The sequence below is a fragment of the Rhinatrema bivittatum genome, chromosome 3 (genome assembly GCF_901001135.1).
Source record: "Rhinatrema bivittatum chromosome 3, aRhiBiv1.1, whole genome shotgun sequence".
NCBI classification, from domain to species: domain Eukaryota; kingdom Metazoa; phylum Chordata; class Amphibia; order Gymnophiona; family Rhinatrematidae; genus Rhinatrema; species Rhinatrema bivittatum.
In genome coordinates this window covers 137,026,225-137,051,514 of record NC_042617.1, presented here as the reverse complement: position 1 = coordinate 137,051,514, position 25,290 = coordinate 137,026,225, and the positions used below count along the sequence as shown (strand labels likewise).

The following is a 25,290-nucleotide window of genomic DNA, read 5'->3' as shown; positions in this document are numbered from 1 at the left end:
GGGCACCGGGGGCTGAGCTGTGAAGGAAAAAAATACAAAGGAAAAACAAACTTACCCCTGGCTGCAACGAGAAATAAACAGCAAGGCCGCAGAGAAGAGACAAGGAAGATAAGCCACTCCCCAGAAGTTGAAAGAACTCTGCCTTACTTTTTTTTTTTTTTTTAAACTTAATACAAACTTGATACAAACTTGATCCACAGAAAAAGACAACAACAAGCCATAATCAAGCAAGAAAGTGAAGAAAAAGGAAAAGGAGGGGAAGCCTGATTCCCCTACTCGCATCTGCTGGAGTCAGAAGATACTGAACTCCTGCAGAGGGGGTAGTAGTATATATGGATACGCCCCCTCAAAGCTTGTGCTGACTCCATCTGCTGGATTGGGGACATAACCCACTGTCTGGACTGATCCAGGTACGTACAGGGAATGATGCATTTGTTTGCTTTTTGAATGGCTAGTGTGAAGCTATATCCCTAATATTTAATCTCATGACAAATTTGAAGTAGCCTAATTCATAGTGCCCTCATATACATGTTTCTTGTACTTATCCTTTCTCCTGTTTTAATTCTTAATTTAAAAAAAGTCATGACAACTACCTAATTGCGTATAGCAATAAGTCATAAGGGCTAACTTTTAAAATTACTCCTGGAATAAACAATGTGATGCTACTAAACATTACATGTCAACATATTTTGATTCAGTCTGCCAAGTGAATTGTGAGTCAGAATGCTATATTACAAATAAAGAATCTGCAAAAGCTTATTTTTTACCTAGTAAGAAAAGTATAAATTGGTAAGCATGTATGAATAATTTTTATTTGCTTATTAAAAGTCATACTCTAATAAAAATGGAGACATTTAAAAAAAAATAATTTACCATTTCCAACAAACCAAACAAAAGCAATAATTATGGAATTACAGGGTCACATTTTAATTCCTGAATTTTACAGTTCAGCATTAATATCACCACGTATACAAATGGTGTAAAACAAATACAGTGGTATTTAATACAAAATAAACTTTATGGAAAAACTATACTTCATATCTACACAAACAGTCCATCTTTTCCAAACAATAGCTAAAATTCAAATTAACTACACAATCTCCAAAACAGGAAAACTGTTTTATTTTTTTTGAACTATTTTCAGGAGAAAATGGACCCAACACATTACAGGGGCAATCTATATGTGACAGATTGCAGCTGGTTTAATATTGAGCTTTTTTTCCTTTGTTAAAACAATCATAGCTTTGGAAATCTTCTCACTTCAGCATGATCTCAGATCATATATGTGTGAACATTAAAATATTTACAGTTCATATGTAGCTTCTTAAAAATAAAACCTCCAGAACTGTCTGCCTCAACTAAATCATTCTCTTTTTTTTTGTAATTCATTTACATCCATGGAATGTTTTTTTTATACCTTTAAAAACAGTTTTCATATCACACCCTTGCTGAAAATGTGTTTCAAGGTTGGTTTGTTGTCTCAAACACAGACTGATCTCCTGTTACCAAAAACTTCATCTTCCATCTTGGTCGAAATGACTTTTCGGTGTTAAAATACACTACATTCATCACTATTGAGCCTCCAGTTATTAGTTTCTTATAACCATCTAAAATACACATTTTAAACTGTGATAACATGAAAATATGCCTGCTAACAAAACAGACAATGACTTAATACAGTATCTTTTGAGTACAAACCTAACACTGCTGACTGTACTACAGTGCAGGTGTTTGAGGCACTGGTCTTTTAAGTAGTTTCTGGCAATAGATTATTTTGAATGCTACTGATCCATGGCATTGGTATCTCTGGAAGTGCAGTTCAAAAATATATCTTTATAGATCGGTTTTGATTTCAGCTTGTTGTTTTTTGTTTTTTTTAAATACACACTGAAAATTAATTTTCTAAAACTGAACATGCACTATTTGCATCATGTTCCCCCTTCCCAGTTACACAGAATTTTGGTTGAATTTGCAAATAAAGATCTGTTTTGAATTATAGTTTTACCACTAGTAGAATAAGGTTTCCTTCAATTTTTCTTTTTAAAAGAGGCAACTGTTAAAAATACTCTGGACAGCACCATTACAAGATTAAGATGACTGGGATTGCAACTGAAAGCTTTATCCATTTTGTTCTAGTTCTGATAGCTACCAGGACAACCCTGCAATATTAACAATTGCTTTCTGACTCACTCCCTCCCAGAGCCCTCCCAAAACCTGGAACAGGTCTTGCTGTGAAGCAGTCATTTCGATTTCCACCATTTTAAAGAATCTGAACAGCAGACTCCCTTAATGGCTACAAAAGGATCAAGTTCATTAGAAGATTGATGTTTTCAGAACTAAAACCTTCTATATAACAGTTTCTTTTCCTATTTCTTGTATTACCAGGATTAAGGGAGAAATCTTTCAATTTCAGACTCTAAGCTCATAAAACAGTTGCAGCATTTATTAAGATCCCACGAGAAATGTTCATTTTTTTTATGATCCAAGACGAGGTCTTTTTCTTGGGGAGGTATCTTCTTCATCTTCCTCTTCATCATCTGGATAATCCACCAGGCCAACTAGACTCCCCTGCTGAATGTAAAGAAAAAAAAATCATGTAAAGAAAAAAAATCAAACAAATAAAAATGATTTCACCACCCAGAATCCAAAATTACTTATTTCACAAATGGCACTTCATTTTCATTTATTAAAATTTAATAGCCTGCCTGTAAAACATCTTATCTAAGCAGTTTACAATAAAATCACATATATAATCAAATAAAATATACAAATAGAATACAACCACACTTACACTGACCAAAACTAAAAGACATAATTACACCACCACAGATTGGCAAGTAATAAGAAGTAAAGCTACATGGTATGCAAACAACATTAATTACAGTCTTGATTGAAAAAACATTTTTACCATTTGCACCACTTTCCACATGGATGTGTGGAGGGAATGAGTTCCAGAGAACTAGGGATTGATAGCTAAAGGAAGATATTTTGGTAGCCTCAAGTCAGAAAACCGAGGGAGGTGGAACATGAAGGTAACCCTTTTGGGAAGAGCTTAAAATAAGAATTGGACAGTAAGGAATCAAAACAGATACAGAAGGAATGCAGAGTGAACAGCGCAAAAAGATTTTGAATCTAATGCAATAACTGATAGGTAACTAGTGCAAATATTGCAGAAGATTGTAACTCGAGACCATACATAACCCTTGCAACACTGAAGGAGTTTTAATTGAGAATTAGCTAAACTGAAGAAAAGAGAATTAAAGTAATCAATCCATGAAATGACAAATGCATGTATTAGTGATTTCAAGTCATGAGTCCAAGAGTGAGTAAAAACGAATATATCTCAAGAAAAAAGCAGCTCAAAGATGTTCAGAAATAAAAATTAGGGAAGACTTGTACAGAAATCAGGAATATGAACTCAGCTTGGAGAAAAAGCGATTAAAGGGACATAAATAGGGTTAGAAAATAAAATCATAATTTAAGATATCTTTGTATTCAGAGGCAAAGCCACAAAAATTTCAGTCTGTCTTAATGTGGTAAAATGTTTTAAACCTTCAAAAGATTTTACATGTTTTGCTTTAAAAGGGATATTTCAACATTTATAAAAATATAATTTCTCATTCAATCAGCTTGATTGAAGTACAACAAAAACTATACAATAAAACTAAAACACACGCATATATATATATATATATATATATATATATATATATATATAAAATACACTGTTGAAGTGAAAAAAATATATTGAACACTTATGATGTGCCATAAACAAAATAAATGTTATATACATATCAAAAAATTATCTTTAAAAAATCTCATTATGTATAAATAGAAATAAACATATACAAAACAGTTAGAATATGTAAAACTACTGTATCTTATTTAAATATCTAAATGGTTCCCCAAACCACACACATAAAGCAGTGTCTACGACGATATAACAGTCAAACTCCTCTATATTTAAGGATCAACTAATCCAAAAGCCAACAGAAATTCTTATTGTTGCAACTAATAGTACTGGAAATCAGTCCATGGTAAACTGCTTCTTGAACTCGTAAAGGAGCAATCTTTTTTTTTTTTTTAATCACAAACCCAAGTTTCTTATAAATCCAAGTTTCTCATCCAAAAACCTCAAAATAACTTGTCCCCAACCAGAACCTCCTCCTCCCTCATAACGATAATTTCTGGTCTAATAAAGTTTACCCTCTGCTTATGATGCACCTTGTTAAACTTTTACACAATTGTTAGAGTTACATTTTAAATTTTGTAAACCGTTATGATGGCTTCACCGAATGACGGTATATAAAACTCAACAAATAAATAAATGTAGACGGGTTCAAACTGATGTTCCTCCATTTTTCTTTGCTAATAAATAAATAAATAAGCATGTAAGATGAGAAGTCACGATTCCCAAAATGTATGAAATTACTATTGAAGATTTTTTGAGTGATGTTTCCTGAACCATATCGCTGAAAGGTTTATAAAGGCTTGCTACATTGTGTTTAAATATGCGGCACTGTGGTGTCATTCCTTCCTCCTGAGGAAGCCAGTAGTGTGGCGAAACAAAGGATCTTTTGTTGAGGAAGCAAGCCTGCTTAAGGAAACAAAAGATAAAGAAAGCTTGTTCAACAAAGCAAGTCTGAGTTGCAAATCAGTTTGAATCTTTCTACATTTATAAGAAACCTGGTTTTGTGATAAAAAGATTGACTGCTCCTTTACGAGTTCAAGAAGTAGCTTTCCATGGACTGATTTCCATTACTATTAGTTGCAACAATAAGAATCTCTATTGGCTTTTGGATTAGTTGATCCCTAAGCATAGAGGAGTTTAAGACTATGTTATATCGTCGTAGACATTGCTTTATGTATGTGGTTTGGGGAACCTTTTAGATATTTAAGTAAGAAAGAAATTGCTTACCTGTAATAGGTGTTATCCCAGGACAGCAGGATGTAGTCCTCACATATGGGTGACATCACTGGACGGAGCCCTATCACGGAAAACTCTGTCAAAGTTTCTAGAAACATTTGACTGGCACAATGAGCATGCCTAACATGCCATGATACCTCGAGCCACAGGAGTCTCCCTTCAGTCTCGTGTGTAGCAATAAGCGTTAGCAAAAATAAATAATAAAATGTATCAAAGCCAACTCCGCAGGGTGGCGGGTGGGTTTCGTGAGGACTACATCCTGCTGTCCTGGGATAACAACTATTACAGGTAAGCAATTTTGCTTTATCCCAGGACAAGCAGGATGATAGCCCTCACACATATGGGTGATTAGCAAGCTACAGGCTAAGTCATTCTTGTATTGGAGCAACAGCAAACAATTTGTGCAATGGGCACAACAACTGCTGTGCTGTTGGAAAAAATGAGGCAGCCTGAAATCACAGCAGGTTGGATGCGGAAGGAGTTGGGATTATGCTGGAACCAAGTTCTTTAAGACCGATTTCCATAGGCTGAATCTTGTCGTCCTTCCTTGTCCAAACAATAATGAGCTGCAAAGGTGTGAAGAGAACTCCATGTTGCAGCTTTGCAGATGTCAGCTATTGGCACTGAACGATAGTGTGCTACTGAGGTTGACACTGCTCTTACTGAATGCGCCTTTACTCGTCCCTGGAGAGGAAGGCCTGCTTTTTCATAGCAGAACTCTATACAATCTGCAAGCCAGTTAGAGAGAGTTTGTTTGCCCACTGCTTTACCCAGTTTCTTTTTATCAAAAGAAACAAAAAGTTGAGTGGATTTCCTTTGGACTGCAGTGCGGTCTATGTAATATGCAAGTGCACGATTACAGTCTAAGGTGTGCAAAGCACTCTCATCTTGGTGAGAGTGAGGTCTTGAGAAGAATGTGGGCAAGACTATGGACTGATTCAAGTGGAATTCCGTAACTACATTGGGAAGGAATTTTGGGTGTGTACGGAGAACCACTCGGTCATGTAGGAATCTTGTATAGGGTGAGAGTATGTGACAAGTGTTTGTAACTCACTAACCCTTCTAGCCGATGGAATAGCTACTAGGAAGAGAATCTTCCATGTAAGAAATATGACATCGCAGGAATCCATGCGTTCAAAGGGAGAACACATGAGTCTTGTTAGTACCACATTAAGGTCCCATTCCATGACTGGTGGCCGTAAACAGGGGTTTAAGGTGAATTAAACCTCTCATAAACCTACTGACAAGGGGTTGTGCTGATATTGGTGCGTTCCCTACTGTATGATGGTAAGAACATAAGAACATAAGAAAATGCCATACTGGGTCAGACCAAGGGTCCATCAAGCCCAGCATCCTGTTTCCCACAGTTGCCAATCCAGGCCATAAGAACCTGGCAAGTACCCAAAAACTAAGTCTATTCCATGTTACCATTGCTAATGGCAGTGGCTATTCTCTAAGTGAACTTAATAACAGGTAATGAACTTCTGCTCCAAGAACTTATCCAATCCTTTTTTAAACACAGCTATACTAACTGCACGAACCACATCCTCTGGCAACAAATTCAAGAGTTTAATTGTGCGTTGAGTAAAAAAGAACTTTCTCCGATTAGTTTTAAATGTGCCCCATGCTAACTTCATGGAGTGCCCCCTAGTCTTTCTACTATCCGAAAGAGTAAATAACCGATTCACATCTACCCGTTCTAGACCTCTCATGATTTTAAACACCTCTATCATATCCCCCCTCAGTCGTCTCTTCTCCAAGCTGAAAAGTCCTAACCTCTTTAGTCTTTCCTCATAGGGGAGTTGTTCCATTCCCCTTATCATTTTGGTAGCCCTTCTCTGTACCTTCTCCATCGCAATTATATCTTTTTTGAGATGCGGCGACCAGAATTGTACACAGTATTCAAGGTGCGGTCTTCACCATGGAGCGATACAGAGGCATTATAATATTTTCCGTTTTATTCACCATTCCCTTTCTAATAATTCCCAACATTCTGTTTGCTTTTTTGACTGCTGCAACACACTGCACCGATGATTTCAATGTGTTATCCACTATGATGCCTAGATCTCTTTCTTGGGTTGTAGCACCTAATATGGAACCCAACATTGTGTAATCATAGCATGAGTTATTTTTCCCTATATGCATCACCTTGCACTTATCCACATTAAATTTCATCTGCCATTTGGATGCCCAATTTTCCAGTCTCACAAGGTCTTCCTGCACTTTATCACAATCTGCTTGTGATTTAACTACTCTGAACAATTTTGTGTCATCTGCAATACAAACAGTCTAACTTCAGTTAGTCAGCCTGAGTGACTCACTGCTCCCTTGATTAACAAATGTTGGTCCCTATTCAAACCCAATCACACTACCTCAACACCTCAACATCGAGGTTCTTTACCATGAGAGAGCTGACGTTTCCCGTCTCCACGTGGCTCGCATCCCCCCCCCCCTTCTGATTGAGAATATATAGAAATATGATCTCTCCCCCCTGTGAACTAGGGAACAATATAGTTCCTATTGTAACCTTTACTTAGAACAACCATTGAAACTACAAAGAAAAACTGTCTAGTCTGCGGTACAGAACTGCGCAGACTGCCCTGGTCAGAAAAGACTCCCTCCTGGCCAGCACTTCTAAGAGGACCTGGCTAGGATAAAGATAGCCAAATGTACACCCCCGATAGTCTTATCCTGGGGCCTCCAGGTCAGTAGTGCCTCCTGATCTCAGACACAGCCGTCCTCTGCCCGTGTCTACTCTCTGCCATCTGGGTCTTTGTCCTGTGCGATTGCTGTTGTCCGTGCTCATCTCCACAGCCCCCTCCGAGGTCTGAAGCGGTAGCCCCGCCGCTCTGATGATGTCCTCTGCTTCCATGACCTGCTGTACTCTGGATGTTACCCCGCTGATTGTAAACTGTAATCCGAATGGAAAGAGCCAGCGGTATCGTACATTATTGGAGCGTAGGATGTGAATAATGTCGCGGAAGGCCCTCCGCTTCTTGATAGTGGATATGGCCAGATCCTGGAATATCTCAATCGTGTGGCCCTTCCACAGTATAGATCCTAGTGTCCTGGCTGCTTGTGCCACCTGCTCCTTGACCACAAAGCTATGAAAGCATGCAACAATGTCTCTTGGCAAATTATTCCGGGGATTACCAAAAGTCCTGTGCACCCTCTCGAGAACCACTTCCCGTGGCCTCTCCGCCTTTCCCTCCGGATCCAGGAGCTGAGCACAAATGCTCTGAACCACTTGTGCGCTGTCTCTGAAATCCTCCCCTTCAGGAACGCCATGAAAATGGAGGTTTATCCTCCTGGCTCTGTTCTCTAAATCTTCTACATGTCTTTGTAGTTCCTCCTGGGAGTCCCTGATTCTTCCCTGCTCCTCATGGACCCGTTCTAACTCAGTCTGAGTCTCCTGCAGCCCCGTCTCCGTTTCATCCACCCGTTTTTCTATCGCCTGGACCTCCTTTTTAATACCTGAAAACATGGTCCCGAGTTCCTCCCGATAGCGTGCCATATCTCCACGTAATTCCTGGAACCAGGTACGGAACTCGAGCCGGGTGGGGACCTCCATATCGCCAGTCTCCTTTTCCCCCTCCGGGGCCTCTGCATTTTCGCGGGTCGGCGCCATCTTGTCCCCTTCTTCAGTGGATAGGGCCGCTGTCGCGGCCGCAGAAGTAAAAGAAAAGCGGTTCAGGTCCGGTTTTTTCCTCGGGGTGGACATCTCTGCCTTCTCAAGCTTCAGGTCCGCTAAATTTTAGTGAGAAATACACGGTTGTGCCCGCGATGGGGTGAGATTGCCCGCGAGGGAAGGGAGAGCTCGGAGCTCAGGCAGCCATCGCAGCGGGTGTCGTCACCGCTCTCCTGCAGTGAAATATTTTGAGGGCTCAAAGGATCAATTGGGCCACAGCCCCCTTTCTTTTTGGGGATCAGAAAATATCTTGAATAGAACCCACTATCTCTCTTTTGATCAGGAGAAAACTATGACTCTTACCTACAAGAGGGATAAAATCTCCTCCTGCAAAAGGGCTTTATCCTGACTTCATCAGGTAGGGTGATGGGAGATTTGGAGGAATGTGAAGCAAGTGCAGCCTACAACCCTTACTGATGATGTGTATCTGGGAACATCGCAATGCAAAGAGGGTAAGCTGACTTACTGTAGAACCTCTGGCCTGAGTTGATTCTAGGGTACTAAGGCAAAAATCTGAGTTCTGACTGGGAGTCTGGATCTGATTATTTTAGCTGTCTCCTTGCATCTCTCAGCTGTTGGGGGGCGCACACACCCAAAGCAAATATTCCTATGTGAAGGAGTGTGAAATTGTTTGATAGTCTGTATATGCTCTGTTGTCACTACTGACCCGTCTGCCAAAAGCATCTAGGGATTTCTGCTCCTTCCCTGGAGGTATGGAGGAATGAGGTTTGGAACGTCATGCTTTTTTCTGGGCTGATTCTACAACCACAGAGTGATGATCCAGTTATGATCTTTGAAATCCAGGAGCTGACTGTACAAGATAGGTGGCATCTATCTTACGGTTGACAGGTGGAATCGAACCTGGGTGCTCCCAATTCCTCTTTAGATAAATTAGGATTTCATGAATAGGAATAGACATGATTTCCTTAGGAGCATCAAGAAACTGGAGTACTTGCAGCATCTTGTGCTGTGAATCCTCTTCTGTCTGAGGCTGAAATGGAATTGTCTCAGACATTTCTTTAATAAAGTTAATAAAGGACAGATCCTCTGGAGGAGAACGCCTTCTCTCTTCAGGAGGAGAGGGCTCTGAAGGCAGATCATTTGTATCCTGGGAAGAATCATCAGTCCAAGGATCATAAGGTTGATCACCAGCTCCCTGAGGATCTTCAGAGGGGAGAAATGGCGTTATTCCCGAAGGGCCAGGCCTAGGCATCGATGGCATCGTAAGAGGCACTGATGGCATTGATATAGGCACAGACGGCGACATCGATGGATGAGTCTGTGGCAGAATTCCAGACGGCGGAATGGGTATCTGTGTTTCTTCGCCTTCCGATGACAAAAGTATTGGCGTCGACGGAAGAGGACATACCAGTGTCCTTGGATCCAGCGGTGGAAGGGCACCGATCAACGCATCCAGTCTACCCAGTAGCGGTGCGAGCACCATGGGAATCAGATCGGTGACTGGCTCGGGCACCGGTGGCGATGGAGGCTGGAAGCCCTGCAGTGCTTTACTGATGGCCTCTTGGATCATATCCAATCCAATTCCTCACAGAAGCCTGGGGCATGTAACCCCGCCTCCGGAGTAGGAGGCAATAGAGGCGTAGCCGGAGGGTCCACCAGTAAAAGTGGAGTCGCGGCTCCCTGCACCAATGAAGGTGGGGAATGCCTCGGTGACAGAGTCACAGAGGAGGATGGGGCCTTCTCTGGACGGATTTCTTTCTCAGTGGCTCTGTCGACGCCGAAGCCAAGGGCTTGCCTGGATCAGCGGACTGAGTCTTTCAAGGCCGGTGTCGACGCTTTTTATGATGTTCTCCTCGGCTGTTCTCCTGAGGCAATGAGAAAGAAGTCGATACCTTCAGAGTAGTCAATGCCGGTCGGGCAGCACCGGTGTCCCGCTGCTGGCGAGAGGTCGATGGCACCGGCTCAGATGAAGTCGAAGCGGACGATGGAGTCGGAGATTTTGAATGAAAAAGAAACTCCATCTTCTCTAAGCGGACTTTACAGCCCTTCGGCATCATTTGGGCACATTTGGTGTAAGTTAGGGTATCATGGCCGGACCCCAAGCACAATACACAAACTCTATGCAGATCTGTGATGGACATTGTCCGAGGACAATCGGGGCACCGACGAAAACCAGATGCCATGGCTTTGACAAAAATTTACCTGTGGTGTGGTCGATGGCCGGTAGGCCCCGAAGGAAAAACTCGACGGGAATCTACCACAAACGAGGGTAAAGCCTTACCTTTCGATCACGAAGTATGGATATCGATAGGAGGACCCCCTATGGGGTAGAATTTTTTGAAAATTTTTAAAGAAGTTCCTTGAGGAAAATTCCTGTCCGGAATCTCTAGAGAGCTCCTTAACCCGCGTGACTACTGCTGTGCGGAAAAAAAAAAAGACTGAAGGGGAAACCCTGCTGGATGCACGGTTAGTGCCATGCTGGGCATGCCCAGTAGGTGCCAAAGTTCTAGAAACTCTGACAAAAGTGTTCCGTGATTGGGCTCCATCCTGTGATGTCACCCATATGTGAGGACTACCATCCTGCCTGTCCTGTGAGAATCGACTATTTTTTAATTAATTTATTTATATTCTCTTTCATGACAAGTCAGCCAATTCAAAGTACATTACATTTAGGGACTGTAGGTATTTCACTGTCCCCAAAGGGCTCACTAACAGTTCGATTCATCAAAATGCAATAATTTTCGCAAGAATAACACCCGTGATAAGGAAAAGAGGCATGGCTATGAATTTTAGAGTTACCACATGCTTTATTAGCACTTCGCATAGGTATTTTATCACAACATGCGTTAAAGTTAACGCACCCCGTGATATTTGTACTTCACAACTTGTAAAGTGCCCAGACAGGCATTTCTTACTTTTGGGCTGCTCCTGGGAGGGAGAGGGACCGAGAGTTTTTATAAGGCTCTCATAGTAGTCAACTATTTATATCACAAAAGGAGGGCCAGCTAGTAACTTGAGGTGAGGTTTTGGTGTTAGTCTAGGGTTTTGGGGTAAAGTGAGTCCTTCTGAGTAATCAACAGAAATCCACACTTGGAGGTTACTGGAGATGGCCAAAGAAGGTTAGATGTCATGCCTGACTCCAAGGTCAGCAGTTCGCATCGACCCAGACATCAAGGGGGGTAGATGTATGCCAGAAGAGCTTCCACAGATGAAAATAGCCTGCAACAATACATTGGGCATAAAGAAGATGGTCCTCCTGTCTCAGGGGCTTGGATGAACCTCCCACCTTGACCCCAAAGGGCCAGCTAGGACTGCTAGGCAGATAGATAGATAGATAGCTGATAGATGAAAGATGAAAGCTGATAGCTGATAGATGAAAGCCCTCCCTCCCTTGCTAGACCATGCTTCATGCAGGATAGCTTGAGGAAACTGGATGTGTTTCAGCCTGTCCTGCTTCTATTCAAGCTCTGCAGGAGGCAGCAGCCTCTCCCAAAGTTGAGTAGCTTAGGGGCTGCAGAATGACAGTACCACTTCAGGATAACCTAGTCTTCACCGTTATCTCAGAATGTATAAGATTTTTATATATTGATCTATACGTACAAAATGCAGGCAGATCTAGTCTAATGGGCATTTTCATGCCATTATCAGTATATCACTTGCTCATTTTGTCAGTCATTGGCAGAGAAAAAGTAATCACTCAAACTGTAGAAAATGTTCTCTCTCTAGAAGGCAGTAGCCTGCTAGGTAACACAGGGACACTGCACAGAAAGCCACAGGAAAAATCAGACGGATTAAGTGTGAAAAACCTGCATCTAAGGAAGGAATTTCCTATCCAAATGATCAAAGCACCACAAGACTTGTCCTACTCAGTACATTGGGAGGGGTGGGGGAGAAGAATGGTCATATGCAGCACACTGCCCCTGCTCAGAAAAAGTTTACTTCAGAGCTATGAATTTCTGTCCTTGGTGCCATCAGGTGACATCACCCATTAAGTATGATTGGCTTACCTTCATATCCATGGAGAAAAAATGTTTTAATGCATGATTAGCATACTTTTGTGCACATATTTTCAGGTTAGCATGCTTTTATAAATTCCTGATGCATTAGCATCTCATTAGCTTACTGTATCAGAAGTTAACGTTTTTAGCGTGCAAGTAAAGAAAATGTATACTGAAGCTCGGGGCACTTTTTTTTTAATTCATATCTTATATCAGGCTCACAGGAAGGCAATTTTGCTTTACTGTTGGTTCCTTTTCAATCTAGGGAAATTGTAATCTAGAGAGACATGAGTTCAATTCTCAAAGAAGATAAAGATTGATTCTATGAATCAATGAAAATGCTCTCTTTGAACAGCAGCATTGAAGTACTTATCTTTTTTCACTAAAAGTTCTTTGTTCAATTCACATGGATGGAACTAGTTAAAAGATACCCATGAGAAAAGGTTGAAAAGCCTCAAAAACATCTGGACAATAAAAATGAGCACAGTGAAAAAAGGAAAACTTGGTTCTTAACTGCTGAATTTCTTTCCCTGAATCTTGACAAATATTTTTCCTCCTATTAGCAGATGGAGACAGAGAAAGGTTTTACTGTACCGCTAGGTACATAAGACAGTGCACCACCTTCAGTCGCTCAGGATAATCTGTAACCAAGCTAAAAACAAATTATCCCTCTTACATTCAAGCAAGGGAAAAATAGAATTATCTGTAATCATAAATGCAGCTAGAGGACCCCCTCCAACAAAAGGAATTTTAACACCAAACCAAAAGCAAATTATCTAACCTCTATACAACCAAACAGCTGTTTTCAGAAATTCAGGGTGGTCTGCTAGACTGATCTGTGAGACTCAAGGAAAGAAAATCAGCAGATAAGAAATAAATTTTCATTATCGTCTCCCAAATCAGTCCAGACAAATGGAATTTACCAAAGCTTTCCTAAACTGGCAGGAACCCAAAAGATCCACTCATAGCATATTCTCAAACACTGCTGAGATTGTAGCGTAAATGTCCAGCCTATAATGCTTGGCAAAATTGTGCAAAGAAGACCATGTTGCTGCACTGCAGATATCCTGCAGTGACACCAACTGACATTCTGCCCAAGACGTGGCTTGTGCTCTAATGGAATGAGCCCAAAGGCCTACTGGGACCTGTAGTCCCTTGCAAATACAAGCAGAGGCTATTGCCTTTTTAATCATCCATGCCTTCTCTCCTTTATTGCAACCACTGAACATTCAGAAATGATCCAACTTTTGACCTACAAATCGTGCAGAACAGCCCTTTGCAGACTCAAAGCACAAGTCTCTTCGGCATGGGCCAATGAAGAATCCAAAAAAGTAGGCAATTCCATGGACTGACCCAAAATGGAAAGAAACAACCTTCAGCAAAAAAAGATGGCACCATCTGAATAGAAAACCTATCCTCCAAAAACTGAAGGAAGAGATACCCCTGCATGACAAGGCCTGTAATTCTGAAATATGACTCGCTGAGCAAATAACTACCAGAAGAAACATCTTTACGGTAAGAACCTCCAAAAAGCACTTATGAATGGTTCAAAAAGATGCTTACACAATGCCCTCTAAACTAAGCTAAGATTTCATGATAGTACCACCTGCCAAATTGGAGGACACAAATGTTGTACTTCTGTGAGAAATTTCACAACATCCGGGTGCAAAGCCAGCGAAGTCTCCTGCACTTTCTCTGCCACCACTTGTACTTGAGAGAGCTCAGGATAAGACCTTTCTGTAAACTCCTCTGCTAAAAGGACAGGATCCATGGAACAGAAGCTGTCTGACACCAGGCCCCGAACACTCCCAACTCAAACATGTGCCAGGGAAGTTGATTGTTTCCTAGGTTAAAGCAAGGCTGGGATGTCTTTCTCTGAATAACTTAACCATATCCTCTCAAAAGCCGGGCCACAAGACAAAAACGATCTGCCTGCTCCAAATAAAACTTGACCCAGATATAGCAGACTGGGTATATGACCGAGCCTTAAGGCTCATCAAAACCTCAAACCAAGTATGCCTGGGCCACTATAGAGCCACTAGAATCATCATTCCTCGATGTTTTTCTAAGCACCTAAGTACCCTGCCTACTAGAGACCAATGAGAAGACAGGTACAGTAGGATCCCTTGAGGCTATAGCTGGGCACTGTGAGGAGAAACCTTTCGTGGATAATGCCCAGCCTCCTTGAACTTTTGCCTTCTGGGGAAGGACTCCCGGCCCCCTTTGGGCTTATTCCAGCAACTTATGGGACTTGGATTCTCCAGATATCCACTGCCTAATTATGAAGCCACAACCATTGTCTAACAGACATCGAAGACACCCGGCTTCTTACAAATGCCCTAATAAGATCATACACAGCATTCACGAGGAAGATTAGATCAGCCTCCAGTCCATCCACATCTGCCTGACACTCCCTCTACAGTGTTGCCCACCAGGAGGACCTGCTGAGCCCTTTGTAAACACATCCTAGCCATTAAACTATAACACACCAATATTCTGAGGGCTAGGACAGATACCTTAAAGACTCTCTTAAGATATGTTTTAAGCAGTCCCAAAGTATTCCCAGGAAGAGTATATAGTTGCATTATGGTCCTGCCAACTTCACATTTGGCCTCCAGAGATTCCCACTCTGCCAACACCAGGACCCTAATAGTCCAATGAAAAGTGGAGGTTCTAGCTGGACCTGTAATACCCTCCAAGATATTATTCTTTTCTTCCGGCCCTGGGCCCCCCATTTTTCCATGATTATTATTATTTTTTATTTTTATTTATTTATTTTTTATTTTTTTACAGACGTCTGCTAGAGCCTGAAAAAAAAAATTCATAGGTAACTCCTCTTGTAAAAGCAATCTGACCCCTGTAGGGACATCATTCTTTACCACCGGGATCACTCCGTCCCCTCCATAGGTTCCCTGCCACCTCCGCCATGCCATTCTCCTGAGACCTTTCTGAGGCGCCACTCCCAGCCCCTCAAGAAATCCAGACCTTTTAGGTCAGATTGGCACAGTGGTACTTCCTGGGAGTGCCCCAGCTGGAGAAGAAGTATTTGTAGAGGCTCCATTCCTCATTCAAAAAGCCCCATTTTAAAGGCCAAATTCTCAAGGGAAAAACCACCCAGAGAACCCACCCCAGGAATTCTTCCACTCTCAGGCTCAAATTAGAGTCCCATAGGTGCCCCCCTCCCCCCCAAACATGAGGGAGCAACAAGGGCTCTGCAACCAGGTCTGCTCTGCCAGTATTGGGAGTTAGAGAAAACAGCCGTTGCATCAGCTTCCTGACATACCCTGAGGCATGAAATTCAGCCCAGATGGCTGCCTTCCTCCAGATCTTTCTCCTTGTCACCAGGGATTTCGTTCCCTGAATGGCTCCCACCCTTGCCCCACAGAGCAAGGAGGGCTGAGACCAGATGAACAAGCTCCCCTATGCCTCAGGCTGGACATTCCTTTCCATGTTCAGTGGGAAATGCCATTTTACAGAGCCACGTGGTTAGTGCTAAGGTAGAACAGCCCCCCCCCCTTTTTTTTTTTTTAAACGGGTCCACGATATTAAGAGAGCCTCCCAAAGGGTCCTCCCCACCATCTACACTCAGAAATTGCAAACAGTGCTCCCCAAAATGTAAGGCAAAAGTTCCCGTGCCCAGCAGGAGTTGCCCTGCTCCTAGTGCTGCACAGAAGTGAAATCAATTTTCCTGGGCTCAGCTCTCTCCTTCTGCTGCCAAGAATCCCCATTGCACCTTAAGCAGAAGCACCACTAAGGCCCTTCTTTGGCTGGTTTCCTGGCAGCTCCCTGCTGCACACTTTTTTTTTTTTAATTTCAAAGGGCCAGCACCTTAAGCCAATAAAAAAAACCAAAAACCCTGAAAAGGAAAATAAACCAACTCCCTTTGGTAGATGTCATCTGGGACTAGTAAGAACTCCTTCAACGGGTGGGAGAAGATGCCCAGGGATGAAAGAGCCAGCACTACTTGCTATCACACTCTTCTGAACTTTCGGGCACATGTGAAACAAGAGTCATCAACCCTCTGCTCATTCCTACTCTACCAGGGGAATGGTCTCAAACCAGCATCCCTGAGAAATAAAATCTCCAACTGCAGGTTTTGCACCTCTAAATCTGCTGGAGATACAGAAACAGGTTATACTGAGCAACTGTAGATGGCATACTGTCTTATGTGCCAGCAGCACAGAAAAGCTTTTCTTCTCTGTCTCCATCTGTTGACAGCAGAGAAAAACCTATTCATCTGGACTCATCAAGGGGACGATAAGGAATATGCATATGGGACAGATTTTCAAAGGGGTATGCGCATAAGATATGCGCGTAACCCCTGAAAAGCTGCCCCTTCCACCCCCTGCGCGCGCCGAATCTTTGTTGCATAGGCTCAGCGGCACGCGCAAGCCCCAGGACACACGTAAGTCCCGGGGCTTTCCTTGGGGGGGGGGGCGGGTGGTGTCGCAGCCAGTGCATCATCGGGGGGGGGGGGGGGGGGGGCCCGTTCCGGGGGCGTGGACGCGGCCTCTGGACCAGCCCCCAGACCAGAACATGGCGCACCAGCAGGCGTTACTTTTGAAATAAAGGTGGGGGGAGCGGCCTTGGAGGGAACGGAGGCAGGCTGTGCGGCTTGGCGCATGCAGGCTGCCGATTTTGCGCAGCCTTGCATGTGCTGACCCCGGATTTTAAAAGATACACACAGCTCTGCGCGTATCTTTTAAAATCTGGCATACTTTTGTTTGCGCCGGTTGTGCGAACAAAGGTGCGCGCGCGCGTACTTTTTTAAAATCTGCCCCATAAGGCACTGAAATGTAATTAACTAAATTCTAGAAAAACAACATTCTTTAGTAGCAAATTCATATAAAAAGAGAAGGAATATTCCTGAGCAAAGATAGTGAAAGTTAAAGCTTACTTAGGGTACATAAAATGTTACCGAACCAAAAGCTATCTTGAAGTACAGAAGTACTCCAGATGCTTAAAATAGCAAGTAGGTGTTGGAAACAGCATTAGCTGACTCACTATCAGTAGTAGAATGAAGTAGAGAATACCTAAAAAGAAATACATATCTTATGAAGATGTGATTCATGAGCCTTAACGCAACATTATATATATTTTAAACACTAACATGCCTTAACTACCTTTGGTTTAATGTTAATTTAAATGAAAATTATTCTCACCTTTGCTGCAGGTACTGTTGTCAAGTTTGTATTTTTTGAAGATGAGCCATTAGAATTTGCTGGTGGTGTTTGAGCTGCCACAGATTTACTATTTGTATTGTTTGCCCCATTAGTAGGGCTGGATGAATGGGAAAATGTGAATTTGAAGCCACCTGTAGATGTTCTCTTTGGAAGATTCTCCTTGTCTTCACTTTCTTTAACTAAAATAATAAGAATATTACATAACTGAATATCAAATTAGCAAGGTGCTGAGATTAATATGTGGATACCAAATTGCAATCCATAGTAACAGAAAATATCATTATTAGCCCTAGAGTTCCAGGGTAATTTATGAAAAGCTTAGGCTGATGTACCTGAAAACTCATAAAATTAGATCAAACTTTGAATAAGGGCTATTAAAACACAGTTACAGATAACTTCTATATTTTACAAGCAGTTTCAATAGGACAGTATGTTAAAGCTAAATATTACTATCTATTGAAATCAAACTAGGAAAGACTTCAATTTTAGATAGTTTTTTTCAGTCAGTAAGATTAGAAACATTATTTAAAAATATAATTATGGAATAGCCCGTCAGTAGTACTACCGCCAAAAAAAAAAAAAAAAAAGTGTATAAATGAGTACATACATCCAAATTTGAGATGGCTGCAGGTCTTCAAGGAAAGGATATAAGAATGAACCTCTAAACTGATTCCGATTGCTATTTTTGACGATAGATATCTGCTATAACCTGAACAAAGATCGCTTTTTAAACAGTCTGTCCCTTTGGGTTGTTTTTGAAAATTCTTGATAAAACTACATTGTTACATAATATGCTCCAACTAAAAGATTAAGTTAAGAAGGCCTTTGTGGAATTGTCAGTTTAGCTGTGACTATACAGTGCTTTGCTGCAACCAGATCAAGGACATAGGAGGGCTAGTAGAAAGAAGGCATGAGGGATGGGGCCTGAATGTTGCAGAGAGTGGTGTGCATTAGGCTTCCACAGTAGTAAGGATATCATGATTACCACCTTATTCAGGACGGGTCAGCTGGAAATTCAGACACTACCGCTAGTTTTGGTAGTGGTTTGGATTATTATAAAGCTTGGTGGCAAGACATGTGCAGGGACTTCTGTACTGGATTAAGAATGGGAAGCTGTATCCTAGAGAAAAGAAAACAATCCCTGGAATGGCTTATCAAGAAAAAAGATGGAGGCCAGTACTAATGCTGAGATTACTTACCTGATAATCTCCTTTTCCTTAGTGTAGACAGATGGACTCAGAACAAGTGGGTATAGTGTGCTCGTGCTAGCAGTTGGAGACGGATCTGACGTCAGCACGGGTACATATACCCCCACAGGAAGTGAAGCAACTCAGTAATCTTCCTTGCAAAAGCTGTTATGGATATATGTGTACTGAAGGTGTCGACACCTGGTAGAGTGGACTCTCTTATGTAAGAAACTGCCATGGCTTACCTTGAATTGGTGAAACCCATGTACACTGGCAACCGGGCGGGATGCTGAGTCCATCTGTCTACACTAAGGAAAAGGAGATTATCAGGTAAGTAATCTCAGCATTTCCTAGCGTGTAGCCAGATGGACTCAGAACAAGTGGGATGTACAAAAGCTTTACTCCCGGACTGGGCGGGAGGCTGCCTGAGGACCGCGTAGGACTGCCCTCGCAAATGCTGTGTCCTCCCTGGCCTGGACATCCAGACGGTAAAATCTGGAAAAGGTATGGAGGGAGGACCATGTCGCCGCCTTACATATTTCTGCGGGCGACAGCATCCTCGATTCTGCCCAAGATGCTGCTTGTGCTCTGGTAGAATGAGCCTTGACCTATAAAGGTGGTGACTTTCCGGCCTCTACGTAGGCCGCTCTGATAACTTCTTTGATCCAACGGGCTATGGTAGGCCGAGAGGCCGCTTCCCCTTGCTTCTTCCCGCTGTGAAGGACGAACAGATGGTCCGTCTTTCTTACTGCTTCTGTCTGTTCCAGGTATCTGGGCAGCAATCTGCCGATGTCGAGATGGCGTAACAAACGCCCTTCTTCAGATTTCTTCAAACCCGCCATGGTTGGTAAAGATATGGTTTGGTTGAAGTGAAACTGTGAGACCACTTTAGGTAAAAAGGAGGGAACCGTGCGAAGATGGATAGCCTCAGGAGTGATTCGCAAAAAGGGATCACGGCAGGACAGTGCTTGTAGCTCTGAGATGCGGCGTGCGGAACACACCGCCAGCAAGAACACCATCTTCAAAGTTAGCGAACGGAGAGACAGGCCCCGAAGGGGTCTGAAGGTGGATCCTGCGAGGAAATCCAAAACAATGTTGAGGTTCCACAGGGGCACTGGCCACTTCAGTGGCGGACGAATGTGCTTGACTCCTTTCAGGAAGCGGGAAACATCTGGGTGCGTGGCAATGGTCTTGCCATCCCTCCTGGGACCGTAGCAAGACAGCGCAGCCACCTGAACCTTGATGGAGCTTAGGGAGAGACCCTTCTGAAGCCCGTCCTGCAGGAAATCCAGAACAATAGGGATTGTGGACGCATGTGGATTGGTGCTATGAGTGTCGCACCAGGCTTCAAATACTCTCCAGATCCTTATATATGTGAGTGATGTGGAAAACTTGCGAGCTCGGAGGAGTGTATCTATCACCGGCTCAGAGTAACCTCTTTTCTTCAGTCCAGCCCTCTCAATGGCCAGACCGTAAGAGAGAATTGAGCCGGATCCTCGTGGAGGATGGGACCTTGACGCAGCAGGTCCCTGAGAGGAGGCAGGGGAAGGGGCTCCCCTGCCAGTAAGTCTTCTCATGTCCCGCGTACCAAGGTCTTCTGGGCCAGTCTGGTGCCACTAGAAGAACTAGGCCTCTGTGTCTCTGAATCTTGTGAAGTAGGGCGCCCAGCAGGGGCCACGGAGGAAAGGCGTATAGCAGAGTCCCTGGAGGCCATGGCTGAACCAGGGCGTCGATCCTGTGAGAGAACAGATCTCGCTTGCGGCTGAAGTATCTGGGTACTTGACCATTGGACCTGTCCACTAACAGGTCCATGTCCGGAATCCCCCACTGATCCACGATCATCTGGAAGGCTGTGGGGGACAGCTGCCACTCTCCCGGATTTAGGCTTTCCCTGCTGAGGAAGTCTGCCGTGGTGTTGTCCCTTCCGGCAATGTGGACGGCGGAGATGTCCTGGAGATTCGCCTCTGCCCAAGCCATCAGCGGGGCTATCTCTAGGGACACTTGTTTGCTTCTGGTTCCGCCCTGTCGGTTGATGTATGCCACCGTGGTGGCATTGTCGGACATCACTCTGACTGCTCTGTTCTTCAATCTGTGAGCAAATCGCAGGCAGGCTAATCGGACTGCCTGAGCCTCTAGGCGGTTGATGTTCCACCCCGACTCCACTCTGTTCCACCGCCCTTGGGCGGTGAGCTCTTCGCAGTGTGCTCCCCATCCGCTCAGGCTGGCATCTGTGGTGAGCAGAGTCCACGTGGGGGAGCTCATCTTTGACCCCCTGCTCTTGTGGTCGGACTGTAACCACCACCATAGCTGGGTCCGCACTCTGGCGGGTAGAGGTAGATGTACGGTGTAATTCTGTACACGTGGGCTCCACCGAGAGAGGAGGGAGTGTTGTAATGGTCTCATATGGGCCCTTGCCCATGGTACCACTTCCAGGGTGGATGCCATGAGACCGAGAACCTGCAGGTAATCCCAGGCTATGGGCCGGCTGGCTCCCATCAGGGACCGTAGACTGGTCTGGAGCTTTAACCTTCTCTTGGTGGTTAGGCGGACTTTGTCTGCCTGGGTGTCGAACCGGACTCCTAGGTATTCCAGTGATTGGGAAGGCTGTAGGCAACTCTTGCTTAGGTTGACTACCCATCCCAGGCTTTCCAGAAGGGCGATCACTCTGTTGGTTGCCAGATGGCTCTTCTCGTGATTTCGCTCTGATCAGCCAATCGTCTAAGTAGGGATGGACAAGGATTCCTTCCCGCCTGAGCGCCGCTGCTACTGCTACGATCACCTTGGTGAAGGTCCGCGGCGCCGTGGCTAACCCGAAGGGCAAAGCCCGGAACTGGAAGTGTTGTCCCAGAACCTTGAAGCGTAGGTAGCGCTGGTGATCCCGATGGATCGGGATATGCAGGTAGGCGTCTGACAAGTCTAAGGCCGTGAGGAATTCCCCTGGTTGTACTGCGGTCTTGACTGAGCGCAGAGTTTCCATGCGAAACCGTGGGACTCTTAAGTATCGGTTGACCGACTTGAGGTCCAATACGGGCCGGAAAGTGCCCTCTTTCTTGGGTACCATGAAATAAATGGAATAGTGCCCAGAATCCAATTCCCATGCAGGTACTGGGATTATGGCTTTCAAGGACAGGAGCCTCGCCAGGGTAGCTTCCAGTGCTGTTTTCTTGTGGCTTGGACATGGAGATTCCACAAACTTGTCCGGAGGGATGTGATGGAAGTCCAGATAATACCCCTCTCGGATGATGGCGAGGACCCACTGGTCTGACGTAATCTCGACCCATCTGGGGTAGAAGAGGGTTAACCTGCCCCCTACGGCTTCGACCCCCGGATGGATCGGCTGATTCTCATTGTGGGGTGCGGCCGGGACCCGAACCTGAGCCGGCTCCCCTCTTGCGCTGCTTGGTCCGAAAGGACTGGTTCCTGGCCTGAGGACGAGGTGCCTGGTAGCGACTCCTATAGGGAATGAAGCGTTGGGAGCTTCTACCTCTGGAAGGCCTTGGAAAGGTGCGCTGGTTCCTCTTGGACCTATCTTCCGGCAGTCGAGGTACTGGAGAGGCACCCCATGTGCTGGCCAGTTTATCTAGGTCACTGCCAAACAGAAGAGACCCCTTGAACGGCATTCTAGTGAGACGTGTCTTAGAAGGGGCGTCGGCTGACCAGTTTCGTATCCAGAGCTGCCTCCTGGCTGCTACTGAGGATGAGACCCCTTTGGCTGTCGTACGGACTAGGTCAGAGGCGGCATCCGTAAGGAACGAGAGAGCTGACTCCATGTCAGCTGCCGGGGCATTGTTCCTGACATGTGACAAACAGGAACGCGTTACCACGGTGCAGCAGGTTGCAATTCGCAAAGACAGAGCTGCTACCTCAAAGGTGTGTTTCAGAATGGCGTCCAGGCGTCGGTCATGAGCGTCCTTGAGGGCCGCCCCCCCCCCCTCCACTGGAATGGTGGTGCGCTTGACCAGAGCGCTAACCAAGGCGTCCACCTGAGGGCACGCCAGCATATCCTTGATTGCCGGGTCCAGGGGGTACATGCCGGACAGGGCCCGACCCCCTTTGAATAAGGCCTCCGGCGCATTCCACTCCAGATCGATCAGCTGTTGCGCCGCTTGCAGGAAGGGAAAATGGCGGGCTGTGGGACGAAGACCCTCCAGAAGGGGGTTCTGCGTAGATGCCTCCATAGTACTGGGGCCTGGAATAGCCAACTCCGTCAGGCACTGAGAAACCAGGTCGGAGAGATCTTCCTTGGGAAAGAACCGCCTCATGGTTCGGTATGGCTCTATCCCCGAGGGAAGTTCTCCCTCCTCGGGGGGTTCGGACTCATCCTCCGAGACATCAGGGTCTGCAAGAGCGGGACTGTCCGAAAGCGGGTGCCCGCAATAAGGGCAAGAAGGGCCAGGGGCAGGGTCAGCCGGAGCGGCAGCAGGGCCTGGACGGGACGCTGACTGCATCTGTACAAAGGCGTGGATCCCCTTAAATAAGTCAACCCAGGAAATGGAAGCAGTCTCTAGCCGTCGGGGTACCAGGTCCCCCGGAATTCCTGGCTGTTCAGGGCGCTCCGCTAGATCCGGGGTGGCCTCTGGGGAACTGTCGGTAAACCTCGGTTGAGACGGGTCCTGGCCTGAGGCTCCCACGGCCTCCTCACATTGGGCACAAAGGGAGTCTGGCTCGTCGCTCTGCGTGGCTCTAAGCTGGCATGCTGAGCAGAGGCAGAGAGCTTTCACGCCGGAAGCAGGAGGTGCCGCCTCTGAGGACACCGGGGCGCTGAAATGTTCCATCGCGGCTTGCGAGTGCCGAGCGCCGATGCTTATGCTGCAAATATCAGCAATATGCGCTCAACAAAAAGATGCGCTCAATATACAATATGCGCTCAATAATATACAATATGCGCTCAATAATATACAATATGCGCCCAATAATATGCGGTCAGCAATATGCACTCAATAATATACAATATGCGCCCAATAATATGCGGTCAGCAATATACGCTCAATAATATACAATATGCGCCCAATAATATGCGGTCAGCAATATGCGCTCAATAATATACAATATGCGCTCAATAATATGCACTCAATATACAATATGCGCTCAATAATATACAATATGCGCCCAATCATATGCGGTCAGCAATATGCGCTCAATATACAATATGCGCTCAATAATATGCGGTCAGCAATATACGCTCAATAATATAGAATATGCGCCCAATAATATGCGGTCAGCAATATGCACACAATAATATACAATATGCGCTCAATAATATGCGGTCAGCAATATGCGCTCAATGAAATACAATATGCGCTCAATAATATGAACATACGCTTAGCAATATATATGCTGCGTTGTGCGCCCCTCAACAGGCGCCTATCATGGGCACTCAATACCTGAACAAGGCAGACAAAATGGCGACCTCCGCGGCGTGCCACATGCAAGCCATGCCGCCGATCCTCATACCTCGGAGACCAAAAAGTAAGAGATGTACGCCTTACCTGATCCTCGGCGCTTCCCGGCTGTAACTCGGGCGGTCTCCGGCTGCGGGGGGAGAGGGGAAGTACCTTCACCGCCGCGCTTGAGGAAATGCACCTGCTGCCTCTAAGCCGCCGAATTCGTCTCGCTCGGGGCTAAGTCCACGCCGGGACCGAGGCGCCTCTCAGCCCGACCCAAGCCCTTCTCGCTCGGGGGCTAGATCCCTGCCGTGATTCGGCCACCGGACCGAGGCATAGACCTCCGGGGGATCGCGGAAATCACCCCGGGAAACTCAACTGGGGGAGGGACCTGAGGGTATCACCGTAGGAGTGCGGGGCTCGTCTTCTGAGAAATTTGTAAGTAGAAAGTAGATTTGGAAAACACGCTCAGCGAGCGTGCAGGAGCTCCAAACTGCTTTGGAGACGGAAATTACTGAGTTGCTTCACTTCCTGTGGGGGTATATGTACCCCTGCTGACGTCAGATCCGTCTCCAACTGCTAGCACGAGCACACTATACCCACTTGTTCTGAGTCCATCTGGCTACACGCTAGGAAAATTAATTTAAACATACTTAAAACATAAGAACATAATTTTTGCCATACTGGATCATAACAAAGGTCCATCAAGCCCAGTATCCTGTTTCCAACAGTGGCCAATTCAAGTCACAAGTACCAGGCAGCATTCCAAAATGTCCCAGGGATAAGCAGTGGATTTCCCTCAAGTCCACCCTTAATAATAGTTTATGGACTTTCTTCCAAGAAGTTGTCCAAACCTTTGTTAAACTACATTAATAGCTTTTACCACATCCTCCGCCAACAAATTCCAGAGTTTTAACTGTGTTGACTAAAAAAATATATATATTTCTCTTGTTTTAAATGTA

At 44.8% G+C, this 25,290-nt stretch overlaps 1 protein-coding gene across 7 annotated transcripts in view; it reads right to left on the bottom strand.

The window, feature by feature from the left end:
- Positions 1 to 790: 790 nt before the first annotated feature.
- PPP4R3B (protein phosphatase 4 regulatory subunit 3B) overlaps positions 791 to 25,290 on the bottom strand; it is a 287,048-nt gene continuing 262,548 nt past the window's right edge. For 5 of the 7 annotated variants that reach the window (XM_029593743.1, XM_029593748.1, XM_029593749.1 and 2 more), the window contains 2 exons: positions 17,737 to 17,936; positions 791 to 2,571 (listed from right to left, as the gene is read on the bottom strand). In XM_029593743.1, coding sequence (XP_029449603.1) covers positions 2,476 to 2,571; positions 17,737 to 17,936 — 296 coding nt within the window. In that variant the 3' untranslated portion in view covers positions 791 to 2,475. The remainder of the gene's footprint in view (positions 2,572 to 17,736; positions 17,937 to 25,290) is intronic. The other 2 variants (XM_029593745.1, XM_029593747.1) reach the window with 1 other exon arrangement.